This window comes from Plectrocnemia conspersa, unplaced genomic scaffold, assembly GCF_051122295.1.
Source record: "Plectrocnemia conspersa isolate PC_06_02 unplaced genomic scaffold, ASM5112229v1 ptg000011l, whole genome shotgun sequence".
Classification (NCBI taxonomy): Eukaryota; Metazoa; Arthropoda; class Insecta; order Trichoptera; family Polycentropodidae; genus Plectrocnemia; species Plectrocnemia conspersa.
Genome location: NW_028277175.1, coordinates 292,826 through 313,698, shown reverse-complemented (window position 1 = coordinate 313,698; position 20,873 = coordinate 292,826). Strand labels below are relative to the sequence as shown.

The window sequence follows — 20,873 nt, the reverse complement described above, 5'->3', positions numbered from 1 at the left end:
ACTGGAATGCCAGTCGTCGCGTGCCAGTGACCCGCCGCTCAACTTTCAGCTGCATGCCAGCAACTGGCAGCGTGTAAATCAGCCCGTAGTGTGGTGGAAGGGCGTGCCAGCAAAACAAAAATATTTGTTCTGCTGGCATGCCAGTAGCGCACTGGCTTCTCCAGTGACTGGCGTTAAGCGTTTACACGGTGCTAGTCGCTGGCATCCATTATAAATTGCCTTTTGTGTTCGACGATTAATTATTCAATTCAAAAACCTGGCCAGGCGATTACATTTTTTTAACAGGCTTTCCTAGATTTTCCTAATCTCACAGGTCGTGCACAGTGATATTTGTTGATTGTAAGCTTTAATAATAGTTTCTAATTAATGAAATAGCTGTTACTGATTTTACAGAATGATGTCTCTATACTTACTTAGTAGTTGTCGATTGCGCTTACTTCGTTGTTTAAAAATGTACAAAACAACTCGATGGAAATTTTCATGTCTTCATCATAATAGACAATACTAAGTTTTATCAGCAAATTTTATTTAAATAAAAGTATTTTTGTTGTTTCATCATTTATTAATGTTATCAGCTCATGTACGTTAACAGTTATAACATTATTGGTTAATAATCTAAAAATTACACCATACATGTCCGATAAATATATTTAAAGTATCGTTTACATGAGCCGCACATTAGTATATTGTATATCATAACAATTTTTTTCAGAGTCGCCGAGATAGCACAAACGGTCGCATAGTTGACAGTGCAAAGTATAAACACCGCTTGCGAGCTTTACGAGATCAATCCAAAAGGAACTGACTTTCGACATAGAAAATGCGTTTCGATCGTAGGCGCGTTCTCGAGAACTCTTGGCGTTGCAGGTACGTTTATTTGTGACCGGTTTCCGACGAGCGGAGCGGTTAAATACATAACGTTTGACATAAAATTTATATAGATTATAGATTAATAAAAACACACATTTAATATCATATCAGTCACAATTAGTCTTAATCTAGTCGTTGCGATAAAAAAAGAGAATCGTATATGTACAGACGACGGAACCGAGAGCAAGCAGTTTTCCGAGGATATGTAGGAGGTTTTGCGCATACCGGGGTTATTTATTGTCGAGAGAGCGAGTTGTGCGTCGATCGAGATATGGCGATTCTTACAAAAATATATATGTGCATCTCTGTCCTACAAAAAAACTGAATAAAAATATCTCATTTGAACTAAAACTATCGCAGTCGTCTTTAGCACCGTTTGCGGAAACTTCGCTCCGTATAAAAGGTACCGCCGTGTCGTTACGTCTATAGGAATCTGCTTTACTCGTTACGTTTACAATATCACATGTGTACTTTGTAGTTGTTGTTGCCTTCCAGCGACGACGTCTCCGCCGACGCTCGGCTGTAATTCTCCTGCATCTTCGAATAGCACTCGTCCAACAGAGAGGGTAAATCGCTCTTCTGCAGACCTTCGGTCGAAATCTCCGGCAAGATGTTGACGGTGAAGTGACCTAGAAACGATTCGCAGCGTATTATATTCGCCGTCGCTTTTTAAGTTACGAAGCAATTACCGGAATTGAACATGTATCGGTTCGAGTCTAAATAGTGATATTTGGATATGACTACGGGCAAAATAGGACAATTCGCATCCAACGCCGCATGGAAGGCTCCCTTCTTAAATGGCAGCAGTTTTTCTGTGCTACTGCGCGTGCCTTCGGGAAACAGATATATCTTGGCCTGTAAAATAACGTAATATACTTTAATGGCAAGTGTTCAAGTAAACATAAATCAAACGTAAGATTGAAGCGGCAATTTTCGACGGCCTTTCATGAACGAAATAATTTCAAAAATAATACTTTTCTGTTCTTTATAGCGTCTACTGCGCTACTTATGACGTTTTGCGCTTGTTGCCGATGTTGTCTATCGATGAAGACGGTGCCCCACATCCATATGGCCAATCCGAACGGCCACAGATAGAACAGGGCGCGTTTGCTGACGACAGTCGATCTCGCCGTCAGCGGCCACAAGATAGCCAGCACTGCAAAGACGCAACGGTGAGAACGCCGATCGGACCGACTAGAGCGAAACGATCTCACCTATGAGATCCAAGGCGCTCTGGTGGTTCATTATGATGACGGCGCCTTTGGAGTTGTCTATGTTTTCCACTCCTCGCACCTCCCAACTCAACCCCAGCAACTTGCCGATCTGCCTGCATCCCCAGGCGGGAATCCTACGATACGGAACGAGCGCGAATTACATTAGGACGGGCTAGACTTGTACAAGATATTAAATTTTGCTAACATATCCACTCACAAAGCGTTATCAGGATGTCTAGGTTTCAAGAACATTAACGGTAAAGGTACTGTGGCGGCCGCTAGACATCCCAATACGAATATTGTGTACTGAAATAAAAAAAAAACATTAAACGAGGGCATTAAAAAAATAAGCAGCAGTATTGCGGCGGTCTCGAAATGATCTCTTTTTTATTCTGTCGTTATAATATTTTAATCCTAATACAATAAAATAATGAAACGCATCTGAAGATAGCTACCCACTTGCAAAACAAATAAGAACGAACAATTTCTTGTTTTTTCGTTACATATGTCTAAGCTATTGGTTGCTGAATAAAAATAATTTGAGTCCAGAATTCTAATTCAGTTGTGTAGTATCAGTCTCGTACCGAACTACAATTGTAAACGGATAACACAATTAATAATATATTGAATGCTTAGTCTTTAGTTACCATACAAAGCAGCTAATAATTGTACAAGTGGATGTTTCAAACATATTTAACCCTTTGCTGCGTTCAAAAAAATTTCATACAATATCTGTGCGTGATGTTGTTTTTAATAAATTAAGTTGTTTTTCAATTCATAAAAGTTAGAATATGTGTTGAACATTCGGCGAAAATTGTAAAAAACCTTCACACTCCATACAATTCTATAATAAATCGATATTAGCGCCGCGATGACGAAAATTGGAAACACAATATTTTTTGAAAAATATTTAATTTAAATATATCTAGAAATGTTTTTAAGAAGTCATCAAGAGATGTCGTAAGTTAATCATTTTAATATTTCGTTATATTATTTAGTAATTTTCAAGCCCAACATATACGAAACAAAAGTTGATGACGGCTAGGTTTGCCTTGTTCGCCATAAAGCTTAGACGTCAAACGCGATGAAAGGGTTAAAGATTAGAATTAATAATTATTATAATTAAAATTCCGATCGATCACTTATTATAGAGAAAAGTTGTACTCGTACGATATAAACTAAACATAAAATAAATAGCAGATTGTATAATATATAAAAACATATGCGATGGACTGGCAGACTTTTTGAACAGATTTTGCCATACGTTTTTATGTTTGTGAATATATTTACAAAGAAACAAAAAGTACAGTTTGAATAATGAATACAGATTCATGCAAAATACTATGCTTATATAATAAGAATAAAAAGTAATAACATTTTTTTTTATTTTGAAAATTGTTTGACTACGAGGGAGAAGACGAATCCTCGATATCTAGTGACGAAGAAAATTTTAGAAGAAACTATTTTTTTAAGATATTTTATGCCGCAGTAATATCTTTTAAACTATATATTTAAGTACTGGGTAAACTTTTCTGTGAATATAATTTTATTTGGCTTTCAGAATATATTTTTATGTAACCGAAAAATATCGTCACATTTAAATATGACTTTTAATGACAATTAACACCTTATATTTTTAAAACAATTTGACATATATTAACGAATTATTTTATGCAATAATTTTCACATTATTAAAAAAAATCAACAAATTTTTATAGTGCTTTTCCTCAACTTAAGACTTTGTACAAAGTTTTAGTTATATTAGTAACCCATTCTACCATTTTTTAATGTGATAATGTATGTAAATAAGTTCAGCATATTTTTAAAAATATAATGTAAATAAATTTATATGTTTATAAAATTAACATAATTAATGTAATTTTTTAATCATTGCAATAAATAAAAAAAATACTTTTCTTTGGAAACATTGCATTGTGGGATTCATCGGTACTTAGTTGCAATATGTAATTATGATTGGCTATTTGATCTTTCTAAAGTCTATTGTGCAAAAATCTTAGGTGTTCGGAAATTAAATTTCACTTTCTTTTTGTTTAGCCAAACTTTTGGTATTGCTATTTTCTAGATGGCCATTCTTTTTATATGTATGATTTGAAATAAAAAAATACTATAATATGGTTAAGAGACCACCGCAGATGACGTAGTATTCTCACTTTGATGTAGTACCGAGCCACGGAGCTGAGGGTGTAGAGAAGAACAAGCAGCGCCATCGCGCAAGCCAACACCACACTGTAGCCTGCCATCATCTGAAAGGAAAGAAAAGAAAGACGTGAAGCGACAGACATTTTGGACCGAGCGTTTCGGGCATACCCTCTTAGTCTCCCGGCGGCTGTGTCATTTTGCTATTGTGACGTTTTAACGAGATCGATCGATTTAACGGGAACGAACCCCCGACGATGCACCCCCTTTGGTCCTAGAGCGACAGCGAACGGCCAGCTTTTTCGCTATCGACTATTTATCGAGCGTTCATTTTATATTTATTTATTTAAATAGTCAAATTATTCGATATTCATATTCTTGCATGCGGTAATTAAGAACACCTAGAACACTTGGCCAGATTGAATGAGATGGAAATTTCGAAAAATCTGAAATGGCGTCCCTGTCCCTGGCTTTAACCCTAAAATTCTCGGCTTATGCCTTAAGGAAAATGTAAAAAACAGACTCGAATCTATCCCGAAAATATTTTATCTGTGAAATCATATCGGAATACATTTTCATCGGTAGATATATATTTTTATCAGTGAAAATATACTTTATCTGGCAGGGGTTAGTAAAGTTATTAAATTACATACTCATCATTATTTATTTTCATGCGATGTATAAATGTTCAATGTTCATTTTTTTACAGTTTCACCAGTAGAAATAACTTTATACTAGCGAAAATATAACTTAACTAATAGACACTATACTTCGTTTCTTTTAACAGAGTCGCTTTGAGGTATATCCGTTCATTCATAAGTGAAAATAAGTTATTATATTCATAAGTAAAAAAGAGATAACAACTTTGGGTGTACGCCCAATTTGCTCTAAATACAAGATACGTTAAATACGTTTAAGTACAAGATACAAGGTACGTTCGATATACTTATTTTTTAGAATATTGCTGACGGATTTACGCAATATTTTTGAGCTGTTTTTAAAAAAAAAACTCACCCAATTTTACATTTGTCTTCTTAATTATAACCGAGAGTACTAATAATCGAGAAAAATCGTGCCTTTTGGATTTAAAAATCGACAAGTTGGAGCTAGGATTCCCTTCTGGGTTCTGGACCAGACATGGTTCATGATTTCAATTTAAGCGGTACGCCAGATTCATCGCCTGTTCGCCCTGTAAAAAGGTGGTGTTTGCGAACACACATGACATAAGAATTTAACGTCAAGAGACAAAGTTTGCATTAGTTCACTTTATAGTATCAGGCAGGCGCTACCTTTTTTCGTTTATATGACTAACAGCTGCATAGTATTTTATAAAAAGTACGATAACAAAATGCGAGATCACTGATATATCAACGATTTAAAGATTTTTCAGTGTTCAAAGATTAATCGTACAGGTGCAATGTTTTAAATATCGATAATATTATTATATTAGAGTGACGAATTTTCAAAAATCGCTATAATATTATCGATGATTTTACAATTACTGTCGATTGTACAAAGATTTGTAATGATAAAACACTTGTTCGGAAGTTTATAAGAGATAAACAGGGAAAATATACTAAAATAGATACAAATAATAAAAATAAAAATGTATTGAATTTTTAATTAAAAATATTGTTTCGACAAAATATCACATTAAATATTAAGTAGGAGACAATTTTAACGAATTTCATATCACGCGATAGAATAATTGTCTCTTTAAGATTACTAAGTATGTCTATAACAGAAAGATTTAAATTTTACTATAGTGTATTAATAATTGTTTCTTTTATTAAGCCAATTTATTTATTGAGATATAACATGATATTTCTTAAATTAAAATTTTATTATTATTTAAAATGTGAAAACAAGGTCATTTTTAACGATTTAATGGTACATGAATATTTTAATTATACAAATATTCATTTTTAGAGATTATGAAGTTGTTAAAAGCTTCTATAAAATCATTTAAATGGTTAAAAAAGTAATATTATGAATATGGGGGATGAGGCAAAATTTTCAACACTAATTTGTTTAATTTATTAACAGTATTTAGTGAAGTATTAGTTCTTGCATTATCATGGAGAAAATTTATCTAAATTTGTTTATCAAAATTGGATGCTTAATAATTAATACTCTATGCATAGTTTTAATTTCACTATAATATGACTGCAATAGTTTCCCTTAGTACAAGAAACGATCGATGAATAAATTCCCAAGAATATCACCATGCTGTATATTTTTTACGTGTGCAAACTCGGTTTCAGAAAATGTTTTGAAGCTTCTTTGTTTTTATCACATAGAATCCATTTCTCATCGTGGGTAATGATTCTCTTCAAGAATGGTTCCCTATTGTTCATGACAAGTAATAAAGAAAAAAATTTGAAACTTGCTGTTTTTGCCTTTTATTGAGTTCATGTACCCATTTGTTGATTTTTTCTATGGCACCTAGATGTCGTAAAAGTGTTTCTTAATTTTTTTATTTACAGCAGATATAGGATATCCACGGGGAGCATTTCCAAGATTAATATGGAAGGTACGAAATTTTTTTAACCATCACCATACAGTTCTTTGACTAACAGTAACTTCGCTACGATTTTATTGCTTTTGACGTGAATTGTATTTTGCGCTCTCATATTGGTCAAAATTTGGTTTAGATGTGCTTCATTCATCGTTTCTCACTTATTGTAAGTCGTAATATTGATATATAAAGTTTTTTGCCCTCTCATATTGGTCAAAATTCGGTTTAGATGTGATTTATTCGATTCTCACTTTTTGTACAACGTAATATTGTTATAAAAAGTCATAAAATGAAAGCTACATAACCAAACGTTTCTTCTGTGACGGCATGATTTTATTGCTTTTGACGTGGATTTTCGACTTCTGAGATAATATAGTTTTGCGTTTTTTGAGCAATATCCAGAAGTGTTTAATTATATAACAATTTATGCGAATTGACAATGAAACGTATCACAGCACTCCCAAAATGTAAGCATTAGAAAAAAGGAACGAATAGTTCCTGTATTCCTTCAAATATAAATACCGATGGAATTTACACTATACTTTTTCGAACCGCAATTAATTGCATTGACTCATTACGCCTTAAATTCATATAATAGAGCCAGCTTCTAGTATGCTGCGAACTAGGGCATCATAAAGAGTGCCTAATACCAAATTACTCCTAAGGTTATTAACAAAAAATTACATACAAAAATACAATTATACTTTACTATTTCTTATATTATCCCAAATAAATTTTCTTGCTATTTTCCTACACTGACACGTAATAAGGAAATATAAAATTTCCTTATAAACCAAGTTATATAGCTATATAGTACCTGCTCTGTCATTAAAAAGATTACTCATTTATTACTTGTTTAACTAGCCATTATCTCACTAACGTTTTTTATTATTACAAAATCGGTATATTCACTTCACTTTTAACAACGTAAATAATAGTAATTGATATTTACTGAGCATTAAATAAAACACTTACGGTTTTTATTGACGGAAACGTAAAAAGAGACTCGGTCGCTCGAAACTTTGATCCGATAATACGAGCTATGCTTGAATACCTATTATTTTTTGTCCAATTTGTATAATCAGCATAATTGTTTTTGGTTTCGATAGGAAAACATATTTTATTATAAAAATTATATTACATTAAAATATATCACGCGTTGAATATACTTTACAATTGATATCAATTTTTTGTCCTAATTTTTTATATCTTTCAAAAAGTGTATCACATATACACTTGCTAGGTAAACAAAAAGAGATCAGATTTTTTACGACCGGCTATTATAATTATTATTTAGATAACCTGTTTAGTAATAAAAAAACAACAACTGTTATTGCCCGCTTGTTTTTTTATGCTGTCTCATGTTACAAGTATTCGATCGAGATAAGCTATGTTTTTATTTTTGGGTAGCAAACGAACCGCATCTTGGAATATTAAGTAAAATGTGGGTCACCACCTGATTTATGAACTCCAGTAAACAGACTTAAGATAATCACTAGATTGGATTATTGTATTATTCTCTCGTTCTGTCAATAACAATAGATTATTGTGAAATTCACATGTTATTAATATGCATAATCAAAGCATAAGATCTTTTATGTACCACATCGATTGTAAAATGATAATAGATGTACATATGTAATCGACAAAAAAATAATAGTTTTTTTTTATAATAGTTCGCGCATTAAATATTGGTCTAAGGACCGCAATGGCGGCAAGCCATTTAGAGCAAAATTACAAAATATGTTTATTAAATTGAAGATATTTAACGCTTGTTTTCAATTTTACGTTACTGCCATTTTTGTTTAGGATAGGTGGTGTAAGAGTTTGTCTACGTTTAGTGAAAATAATTGCTTCTGTTTTAATTCGCTTGATTTTCATTTTCCATCTCTTAAAATATATATTTAAGATTTTTGTAATTTATTCGCGATTGGTAAAAGACCGTAAGCAATAGTTAAAATAGCTGTACCGCGTATTTTATAATTTTGGAATATCGTTCGCATACAAGATAATGAGAAACGGCCCGAACAAACGTCCCTGAGGAACTCCAGCTGGAATTTTACGCGGGATCGAGTATTCATTATTTAGTGAAACAACATAGCTTTTACTTCTTATGTATAACCGTATTAAGCGTAGGGGTTTTGTATTTGTATAGTATATGGTTTTGTATTTGTATAGTATTTGATTCTAACCCTGTCGGCGTCAGCTCAAATTAACAACGATTTAGACATTATATTTCGTTTAAGCCGATAACACTATATTCTAAGAGTCGCCAATTGACAATGCACAAAAGAAACGATTGCGAAAAACGATGGACATGACCATTGAATGCGTCGCATTGAAAATTGTTGCATTGTTTAATACCGTACAAAAATTACTTTGAAAGCCATCGATTCAGACGACATTAGGAACAAAGTATAATATACAATTACTGTAATTTGCTACATTATACGCGGACTAAACTGTCATGCGGAAGTAATTTTAGAAGGAATATATAGTATTTTATTATTTCTGTGTCAAATAAATTACATTATTAGACAACAAATGTAACTTTAACACTGAAACACTATGAATGACATGACATATTTAATTACAGTATTAACAAAATAGCGTAATTCATGATATGATATGATCATAATATTTAGAAATAGGCATTAATAATTTAAAAATAAACTGTGGATGTTACTAATCATTTATTTAGTAGAAAGCGAACATCAAACAAATGTGCTTTACTAAACAAAAACACAGGTAAAATCGACATTTTGGAACATGCAAAAATTTGAAGAGCGATCAAGCTTACAATAGCCACGCTGACTTGAACCGCATCGACTATCATTATTTATTCATAATATTCAAAACACTCGGCATTGTTTCGTGCATTACATATTTTTATGAACGAATTATTGTCATGATCATCCACAAATAGTCACCCGTAAGATATTTCGTCTTGCTTCATAAGGTTGTACATTTATTTATTAAAATTAAGACCATCTTTACTTTTATAAGGTAACCTAATGCATCACGATAGCTAAAAGTATAAAATATACAATTTTAAAAAATATATTTACAGCTTGATCCAATTCGAGTTTTCTATGTTATCAACGCTCAAATCAGACAGCTGTCAATAATCACGCGTGTTCAAATTGTCATATGTCAGTTTGCAACAGTGTATTTACAAAATAGATTGCTTTACCACCGCTCAATGTTTAATTGTTTGACAGAAATAACAATTCTGTACGAACTGTGTATCGAAATTTACGGAAAATTATAATCATGTTCATTGTTCTACTGAGCAAACAATTCGCAATGTAGGGAAAAAATTTGAAGAGACGAGAAGCGTTGCAGATATAGTAAGGTCTTTGCATCATTGTGGTGCCCATTCAGTCGAGAATATTGTTGCTGTAAGGGAAAATGTGACTGAAGACCCAGAATTGTCGATTCGTCGGCGTTCGCAGCTTTTGGGCTTTTCTTATGACTCCCTTTGGCGCATTTTGCTTCTGGACTTGCCCCTACACCCATAAGATAATACAATAAATAAAGTCAAGAGATCATGTACAACAAATAATTTACGCAGATTGGGTGTTGATGCTGATTTTTCAAAGAAATACTTCTTCTCTGATGAGGTACATTTTCACCTCTCTAGACATGTTAATACGCAAAATTTATAGATATGGGGCGAAGAAAATCCTCATGTGATTCACGAGAGATCATTACACACTCAAAAAGTGAGTGTTTGGTACGTATTGAAGTCAGGTGGGCGGCGTCATTGGGCCTTACTTTTTTGAAAACGATGAAGGTGAGCGCTATAAGCGCATGATAACCGATTATTTTTGGCACGAAATCGAATATATTGATGTTGAAGACACGTGGTTTCAACAAGACGGCGCAATTTGCTACACATCGGGTGCAACGTTGGATGTTTTGGTCGTATTATTTCACGTTTTGGCCACCAAGATCATGCAATATAACGCCGTTGGATTCTTATTGTGAGTTTACGCTAAGAATCGTGTCTACGCCGACAAACACGAAACGTTGGAGCAGCTAAAAACCAAACATTCGCCAAGTTGTACCTAAGATATCACCCAAAATGCATGAAAAAGTCTTCGAATTTCATCGAAAGGATCGTCTGATGCAAAAGGTCCAAAGACGGCCATTTAAATGATATTATTTTTCATAATTGATTTAAAAGAAAAATTCGAAGATATCCTTAAATTTGAGTTTTTTTTAAAGTTCGAAAATTGAAGTTGGATCACATATACAAACATTCATACATAATATGCATACAAACATATAGATACATATATATACATATATATACATAAATACACATATATGTATGTATATACATATACACATAAAAATATGAAAAGAGGACAAATACAATATTGAGAAGAGTTTGCAAGTGCTACAGTTCTAGCCTTTACATGTAAGAACAATGGACGTAATCCAGGGACGTCATTTCAGATTTTTCATGTGGGGGGGGGGGGCAAAAATGAACTAGTTAGTGGTTGTTAAGATTCATTGTATTTCATTAAAAAAAATTCAAGTAGGGGGGGGGGGGGGAGAAACTGTCTCTGAAGCAATAAAATCGTTTTTTTACAATATTACGATTTTCAATAATAGAGATTCAAATGAATCAGAACTAAAGTGAATTTTGACCAATATAAGGGCGCAAAAAACAATTATCCCTTCTCTGAAGTCAAAAATATATCAAAAGCTATAAAATCGTCGCAGTACGAACGCTAGGATATCTAGCGTTCATATTGTTATTACTATTTATAACAATATTACGACTTACAATAAGTGATAAACGATTAGTGAAGCACATATGAACCGAATTTTGCCCTTCTGAGAAATGATAATTTTTTTCGCACCCTTCTATTAACCAAAATTCGGTAATATTGGTAATGATCTATCATATTTTCAAAACAGTGTGATATGGAAGTGCAGACTAACTATAGAGCAATATGCGAGATGAAACGCCTATATGTATAGTCTATCTAAGATGTCAACGCTCATCATCGTTGTATTGGAAATAAGGGTGCGGGTACACATGCATGCCCACATATACAGTTTTCCGCAAATTTACTTAAACCGATATGAGAACGTTGCCAATAGTAAATAAGGGCTGGCTTGAGAGGAGGATGACCATACGTTAGAAATTGAATTAAAAATTATAATGTGTTACATTTTTATTATAAATTATTGTCATGTTGTGTAATTAGTATAAACAGCAAATGTACGTTTCGCAACTGTCAAATTGAATTTTATGTGCATTTTAGAGCACCATATAATTTCACTAGCGTCTACAATTAAAACTATATTTTCGTTACTATAAATATATATTTACTAGTGAAAATGTATTTGACACTGAAAAATGCACATTCACTGTAACATTTATACATATGGATAAGTTAAAATTATATAATTTTACAAGAACCTGCCAGATAAATTATATTTTCACTGGTAAAAATATATGAAAATGTATTCCAATATAATATATTTAAAAAAAAATTTTCGGTATAGATTCGAAACTGTTTTCTTTGAGGGATAACCCGAGAAGTTTTTGTTTAGAATTTCAGTTTTTTCAAGGGAGGGGGGGGGGCAAAAGTTGACCAGTCAGTGGTCGTTTCTTTAATATTTTGATTTATTAAGATTAGTTGTATTTTATTAAATGACATGCATTTTTCTGGCCAAATTCAAGGGGAGGGTGAAATGCATCCACCTGCCCCCCCTCCAAATTACGTTCCTGACGCGATCAAGAACTATGACCGTCTTCTGAGACCAAAATTTGAAGCTGCTCGAGCACCGAAGTTGTCCACTTTGCCTTTGAGCAATTTCCAGAAGTGTTTAATTATATAAACACTTCTGCGAGTTGACAACGAAACGTATCATAAAGAGTGCGCTATACATATTTATCGATCTGCTGTGATATCAGGCTGAATTTTCAGCGAATTTAGAATACATCTATCGAGACGGTAGGAGTATTTAATTGGCATCAATGACCTTGAAAATGAAATTGTGTGAAATTTCATGACACTGAAGCCGAATTCTGCACTCTCTTGAAAATTTTCAAGTCATCTGCATATAATAAAAAAATGAGCGATTCATTGCTGTTTATATGTCATTAATGAACAATAGGACCCAGGTTGGATCGTTGCGGTACCCTAGTAGAAATATTATATCGTGCTGATATCTGTCGGTCAAGTAATTTGAGAATAGATTACACAAAATTAGATTATTTTCTCACAAGTAAATCGTGATTGACTTTATCGAACGCCTTTTCAAAATCTGTGTATGTAACGTCCACTTGTACACCGTAGTCCAATGATCTCGAAACAAAGTTGGAAAAAACCATTAGGTTAGTGAGAGTGTATCGAGATGAACATGATACATAGGCGGGGCTTATAAATACGGCCATTGGCCTAAATAAGCCTTCTCTCTTTTCGTCCAAGTCACAACTCCGACCAAAAGAAACCAGAGACCATAAAGCCACTCGCCTCTTTTAAAACGTCTTTCGGATCAACCTGAACATTAATTATTCGACACCAACGTCCGATACTGATTTTATTTGTAAATCGATATAAATGATATCAGCGCCATAAAACTGTATATCAAACAGCTCTTATGACTGTTTATGATAAAAATATCCAAAAATAAATCGCTATGAGGCTCAATATATCACATGTAGTTTTTCTTTGAGCAGAGAATGGTAAAATCTTTTATATGCATACAGTTCCGGTTCATTAAATTTTCCATTTTGAGCCCTGTGTAGAATACGTAATGCTAAAAGTTTTGCTAGCATATTGTGACAAATTAGAAGGTGCTTTGGTGAACAAAGTGAATGTTACGCGAACAAAACGATAGTGATTTGGATGAATTCCGCGATTGGATTCGCTAATCTAACGAAACGGAGAGATACGCGTGGCGAAAGGCATTTCGATCCGAATTGACTTTGTGACCTTTAATTGCCGAAAACGTCAGTCTCTGTAAATGGTGCTCCCATTATGTCATTGGATACTCGACCTTTTCCTGCGACTAGATATTCTTTCTATTTTGACTCGTAGTAGATTCGGCTAATTAAAAAAAACCGTGTTACACACTTGTTTTCGATAAATTTCATATTCAAGAATAAAGCCATGAGAATCAATAATGTGTGTTCATTTACCGCTAAGTTTTAGTATCGTTTATTTCAAAATTATGGCGAGAATGAAATTTAATTTTTTCCCGTCATCATACATCTGTTCATAAACGTCAACTCAAACATGCACTCATTTACATTAATATACATACATACTTAATGAACACGCAAATGCCTAATCATACAATGATATTGACGTACAACTTAAATAGATGTACACCAATTTACATAAATTGTTAAAGCTCCTCGTAGCTAGCGCCGAAAGCATATTCATGACGGCTCGTGTAAGTGAAGGCTTCTTGGACGCTAACGTCCTAGTCGCAACGGTCTTTACCGTTGGCAAGGAATAATGAGGGAAGCAATTGCTACTCTTGCCGCAGGGACGTCATTTCAGCTTTTTCCAAGGGGGGCAAAAGTTAACCGGCCAGTCACTGTTTATTTGGAATTTCAATTTCATCAAATGACATGCATTTTTCTGGCAAAATTTAAGGGACGTCCCTCTTTAGAATCCTCGTCAAAAGAAATAAAATCGTGCCGTCGCCATCGCTGTATGAATGCTCGGTTATCAACCTTTAATATTAGTATTTTTATAACAATATTACGCCTTAAAATAAGTGAAAATCAAATGAAGCATATCTAAACCAAATTTTGACTAATAAGAGAGCGCAAAAAATAATTATCCACTATCAGAAGTCAAAAATCCACGTCAAAGGCAATAAAATCGTGCCGTCTCCGTCGCAGTGCGAACGCTCGGATATCTAGCATTCATATTATGACTATTTATGATAATATTACGACTTACTATAAGTGAGAAACGATGAAAGAAGCAAATCTAAAACGAATTTTGACCAATAGGAGACGCAAAATTACCCCTTCTCAGAAGTAAAAAATCTACGTCAAATGCAGTAAAATCGTGTATTTTTTTATTTCATTAAAATTTATAGTATTTTATAATATGCTATGTATTTTTCTGATCAAATTCAATGTCCCCCCAACCCTCCAAATTACGTTCTGAAAGTTCTAAAACTATAATTAGTTTTAGAACTTTCATTTGCCCTATTTGCGTTAGCACAGTCAGTTCGAGAGCTATCAATTTGATCATTATTTATAATTGAGAAAGGGATGGCAAGTTTGGGTTTACGCCTCTACTATTAGCTCTAAACCAAACGATACGGATATACGTTCGATAACCTTATCATTACTCCTGTATATATTTTGAACAAATCTATAAAAATTAAATACATTCCTATATTTTTTATATTTATTTATAATTGTGAATAATAATGGATAGCTCTCGAACTGAACGTTTTAACACAAATATAGTATTATTAAATAAATATAGTTATTGTGTAGATTAGGTTTGGGTTTGAACAGAAAATGGACGTTTCGCAACTTTAATGGACTTTTTAGAACAGTGTATATTTCACTAGCGCCTATCAATTGAATTATGTTTTTGCTAGTAAAAGTATATGTATACTGGGTAAAATGTATTTGGATTTCACTAGTAAAATATGTATATAGCTTTACTGGAAAATATACATTCACTGTGACATTTATACATCGCATATAAATAAATAATGATAAGTATGTAAATGTATATATTACTACATATGGCAAGTTGAAATCATATAATTTTACTAGCATCTGCCAGATAAATTATATTTTCACTGCTAAAAATATATATCTACCGGTGAAAATGTATTCCGATATAAACATTGAAATGAAATATTTAAAAAAATATTTTCGGGATTGATTCGACTGTTTTTTTTTTAAATTTAGGGATAACCTGAGAATTTCTGGTTTAGAATCATAAACGTCATTTTAGGTTTTTCTAGCTTTTTTAATATTTCGATTTCATTAAGATTCATAGTATTTAATTAAATGTCATAAGTACCTGCTCCCCTAAAATTTTGTTGATTCAAAAAGTTATTCATTGAATAAAGCAATGAATTATATCGCAACCCTTGTAGATATATCTTAATCCATTTTAAGAACAATCTATTTTGCTGTGTGTGATTTCAAACAATGGAGTAATATTCGAGAATATTTCTAACTAACGTATAATATAAAATGCCAGAGTGACACGCGCTCCGCATAACAAAATGGAGCATCTTTGACGCTTTTTAGCACCCCTTCGCGATTTGAATACTAAATGTCACTTCTGCCTAAACTATAAAAAAATATCGACAAGCAAAGGTACCTTTAATATGTAACAATGTGACACTGCCTGTCTTTTTGTATAGACATAGAATTCGCGTTTATGCTAGTACTCTTTTTTAAGTCATCAGCATATAATAAATAAACTTTCACTGGCAATAAATTAGCTATAAATTGCCAAAATACATAATATAAAATTTAGTTCATTTCTATCAGGAATTGGTATAAACATTTAGATTTTTGATGCATAGATAAGATCAGTCGATTCATACGCCTATTCTTAGATGTAAAAATTACGCAATAGTTCATTTTTAAATCCGGTAGCACACTATTTTTTGTACCATATCAATTTTTAAACTAAATATTTATACAATATGCTTATTGTTATGTCCAGAGCGAAGCACGTCGGAAAAGTTTATTTTATTCTATTTTTTTGTAAACAAACATTTTTATTCCGTAAAAATATTTTATTTTATTTAATGTCATAATAGTAAGTCATATGCAAGATACTAATCTATTTATTACTGACAATAACAGATTATTCTAGATTTAAGATTTAAAGAAACGTTATCAATACACCTTATATATTAAATAATAAATTTATTTTAAGATTATTTTTTGATACATGTTTTATTGTCAGTATTTTACAAATAATCATTTGCTAGCGGTCTTTATTAATTTCAAGTTTAACTCGTGTAGAGTAAGAACATGATAACTGTCATATATAAAACCTATAACATATTATATATGTATATATTTCGGGATGACCAGATTATTGCGTTAACGAAAATTCCGCACAGCGAAAATTATGAACATAGATGATTGATTGATTGTTAAATATATTTTACTTTTAATTCGAACTGCTCAATTTTTTTTCTCTATTTTTAAGTAAATATTGTGTAATTATAGGAAATATAAAAATATCATACCAATGTAAATTACTAATATAATTGTAAAATATTTTTAAAACATGATATTTTTAAATTAAAATACAGACATTATTTTTTGTATATATTAATCATTTCTGATCAGAATTTTTGTTATTTTAAATTTTTACTATGCGCAATTATCGTGTGCGCAATAATCACAATGTTTGTTAGCCAGCTCGATTCGCCAACTTGTTTAAAAATAACAGCTATTAATATTAAAAAAACTTTTCTCCAATAAAAAACATTCTAGAGACAAAAATAAAGAGCTAAAAAATGTTCTATTATAGAACATTATTTTTTTACTTTATAACATTGTTTTATCATTTATATGGAATTTATCTTATGATAAATTTTTTGATCAGATGGCTGATAACCATAACACTTTTTTAAAAAATAGACCATAAAATTATCTGGGTGAAGTTATTTAGCAAGCCTAATTCGCAATATAATTTTAAAATGGCGGCTACAAAAAAAGAAATAAAATCGTAACTTTAATAAAATAATCCTAAAAAAATGTATAAATGTTTTATAACATATACATATATTAACTATACAAAAATATATATTTTTAATATTAACAAGGTCATCTTTCATTTGACTATCGACGGTGGCCTTTATAAATTTCAGTTCAAATCACGCCTAATTTTATCGTTGAGAGAGCAATTTAATAAAAGGTATTTTCAGGTACATTTCGTATTACTCTATCATTATATATGTATATGGGATGTAATGGTTTTTGAGGTCACGATAACTGCCGTAGTTTTAATCAGATCACCGTGAAATTTTTGTGAAAAATTGTCCATGTTAATACATATATCGATACGCCAACCATATTGTTTTAAAATGGCGGCAATAGTCAAAATAAAAAATTTGCACTTCGCGTATGTGAATATTGTGGACTGTTAAATAATTGTGTTTCCTGAGTGAGCTGTGGCACTTTCAAGTAAGTATATATTTTCTAAGATTAGAGACAATCTATTTAGTAGGTGGTCAACAATGAACCCTTTAGAAAAAGTCAACTAATTTTTTCAGGGGAAAATAAGCGGAAGAAGAAGTACATACAGACATCACATTTGCATATTGCTCCATAGTTAGTCTGCACTTGGATTACACTATGTTTTAAAAATATGATAGCTATCCTTACCCATATTACTACGAACTTTTAATGTGAGAGTATTAGTCAAAGTGAATTCAAACTGAATTTTGGTCAATAGAAGGGCGCAAAAACAATTATCGCTTCTTAGAAGCTCTCATATTGATCAAAATTTGGCTTAGATGTGCTTCATTAATAGTTTGTCACTTATTGTTATAATATGAACGCTAGATATTCGAACGTTTCATTGCTTTTGAAGTGGATTTTTGACTTCCGAGAACGGATAATTGTTTTTTGCAGTTTCCTATTGTAAATATTGTTATAAAAAGTCTTCGAGAGTTTCACTGCGACGCGACGGCACGATTTTATTTCTTTTTATGTGAATTATAAACAGGTGTGTTGCATGAATTTGACTAGAAAAATGCATCCCATTTAATGAAATAGCAATAATCTTAATTAAAAAACAACCACTTTTTTTATAGAATTGTTTTGAAAAATTGCCTTTTTAAATATCACAAAGTTCGTTAGCTGGCTTGTCCAACATCCTGTTTTAAAATCGCGTTTAGTTCGAGATATTGAACCAAAATAAAAAAATACCTGAACTTTGCTTTAAACTCAATACATACGTTTTTAATTCTTTTGTATTATGTATGTGGATTTAAATTTTTTTGCAATCACAATTACCGATGTATTTGTCATAAAAATTGCCCTAAAAATATCTCAGATAAATTCGTTACCTAGCCTTATCCACCATCCTGCTTTAAAATGTCAGATTTTCACAAAATTAAAAATTCGTTAAAATAAATATTAGATAAAAAGTTAAAATTAAAGCTAAATAAAAAACTTACTTAAAATTTTTACTTTGCTTAAAACTCAATAAATAGTTTTTTTTATTTTATTTTTGTATTATTTTATATGTGACATTTAAAAAAATTGCAGCTACTAATAAATCCCACATATAAATAAAAATATATTATTTTTTAGGATTTAAATTTTTTCGACCACGATTACTGCCGTAGTTTTCAGATCAGATATCAGATTTCTATACAACTCTTTTAAAATTTAACCTTTTGAATATCTTAGCTAAGTTCGTTAGACAGTCTTATTCACTATATTGTTTCAAAATGGTGGTTATTTATAAATAAAAAGTTCGTAACATACCGAAAAAGTAAAAACGGCAAAAAAATATATTATATTGTAGAAATTGAAATATAATAAAAATTTGGACAAATATTTTTTTTTAATTTTAAATTGTCATATACATATGTATATATATATATATATATATAATATGTATGTATGAGATATAATTTTAGTAACAGTCGTATTCTTAATCAGATCTTTATGAAACTGTTTTGAACAATAGCCTTAGTAAATATCTCGACTTAGTTCTTTATGACGGTTGTTAAAAAAATGGTAACTGCGTGTTTTACTACATATTATTAACTATAAAAAATATATTTAAAAATTAAAATTCCTTGACAGATTTGTGTATCCTTAAATATACTTATTGTTTTAAAACAAGAATTATTATCTTTTACGAAATACAAAATGGCTCTTTATATTATTCCTCATTATTACTAATAATGAGGAATAATATAATATATTTTTTGTTTTATGATTTTATTCTTTTGTTTCAAGCGTTACGTAACTGTCTTTAAAAAATAGACACAAGCATTTATTTCGCGACTTATATGGAAAAAAATTAATTTTTCCAAGAAATTTTAATAAGAATCAAAGTGCACACCAAAGCTTTACTTGCATTTTCAGAAAATGAGTCATAAATATTTCTGCTGGTGATTCAAATTATTCCTAGCTAATTTTTAACTAGAAGTAAAAACCTTAAGTAAAATTAAATAAAATCCAACATAAAATATTGAACTTCATTTTACAACAATGCAAAATAATCACAAAACGTTAGTTCATAGTCAAGTGTAATTGATTTATAAGGCAGAATTTTAGTTATTGAGGTAAGAGCCGATATGATAGTTTCATTACGTCGCATTAGAGCGACCTCGGTGAAAAACTGAACGACTCGGAAAATTGTCGTTGCGGCGTTAACAAATTGCTCATTGACGTGCGTTTGACATTTCCCTAAATACAGAAACGATCGGATTGTACACAATTTTCTTCGTCGGAAGAAGGAGAAGAAGAAACGAGCGGAAATCCGTTCGGCTGGATACGAGATGTTATTTCGATAAAGTATCGTTAAGGATGGTTACCAGAATTACGTTAGCGCGCGCAGCACTCCGCGACAAGACTAGTGATGTCCTCTCGTTAGCTCCGACTAACGAATTAGCCGGTCTCTCCCCTCCCTTCCCCTCACCTTCCACTGGCATCATCGCTAACGATAAAAAACATTATCGCAGATAACGATTGTGTACGTTTCTTTCCGCTATCCCGCTTCGCTTCGATCGTTGCAAATACAACATGATTACAATTTGAATTTTATCTTCATGAAAACATCTGTTTTAGATAATAGCAATTCAAATATAAAGAAGGAGGGGGGGAATAAAATTATTTATTTATAAAATGAAATTCAGTTACAATAATAAACTAATAATATGTATTTAAACATACACAAATATTTTTAAAAATATACGGAAACTATTATAACCAAAATAAACGTAGATATTTTACCGCTCTGGAGCCCAGATTAAGAACCCCTGGTATAGAAAGACAGAAAACACTTTACCGTTGACATTTTAAAGGCAATGGCAAGAAAAAATAACCCTTCATTCGGGTGTATGCAGGGGTGTCATTTGGAGAGGAAGGGGCAGGCGGGGGCACTCGC

At 31.8% G+C, this 20,873-nt stretch overlaps 1 protein-coding gene across 6 annotated transcripts; it reads right to left on the bottom strand.

Moving 5' to 3' along the window:
• Positions 1-541: 541 nt before the first annotated feature.
• On the bottom strand, positions 542-20,341 carry Agpat2 (1-Acylglycerol-3-phosphate O-acyltransferase 2). Of its 6 annotated transcripts, none has more exons than XR_015811441.1 (8): positions 20,302-20,341; positions 4,256-4,348; positions 2,302-2,390; positions 2,085-2,218; positions 1,845-2,026; positions 1,560-1,725; positions 1,244-1,499; positions 542-1,180 (listed from the first exon to the last, which is right to left on the bottom strand). XR_015811441.1 is itself a non-coding variant. In XM_088198213.1 (7 exons), the coding sequence occupies exons 2-7, from the start codon at positions 4,346-4,348 to the stop codon at positions 1,330-1,332; spliced, it is 834 nt and encodes a 277-aa protein (XP_088054339.1). In that variant the 5' UTR covers positions 20,302-20,341; the 3' UTR covers positions 542-1,329. The 6 variants fall into 6 exon arrangements, 2 of the variants coding, with proteins under 2 accessions (XP_088054339.1, XP_088054340.1); XR_015811442.1 differs by having other exon boundaries at positions 542-1,175; XR_015811443.1 differs by lacking the exon at positions 20,302-20,341 and adding an exon at positions 4,413-5,937.
• Between the last annotated feature and the right edge of the window lie 532 nt (positions 20,342-20,873).

Bases quoted from the DNA above. Each gene is read 5' to 3' on its own strand.
- Agpat2 (XM_088198213.1), bottom strand. From the start codon at position 4,348: ATGATGGCAGGCTACAGTGTGGTGTTGGCTTGCGCGATGGCGCTGCTT. The intron at 2,391-4,255 runs GTGAGAATACTA...TTTTTATTTCAG, and splicing joins TGGCTCGGTACTACATCAAA to TACACAATATTCGTATTGGG. The intron at 1,726-1,844 runs GTATTATTTTTG...GTTATTTTACAG, and splicing joins ACGCTATAAAGAACAGAAAA to GCCAAGATATATCTGTTTCC.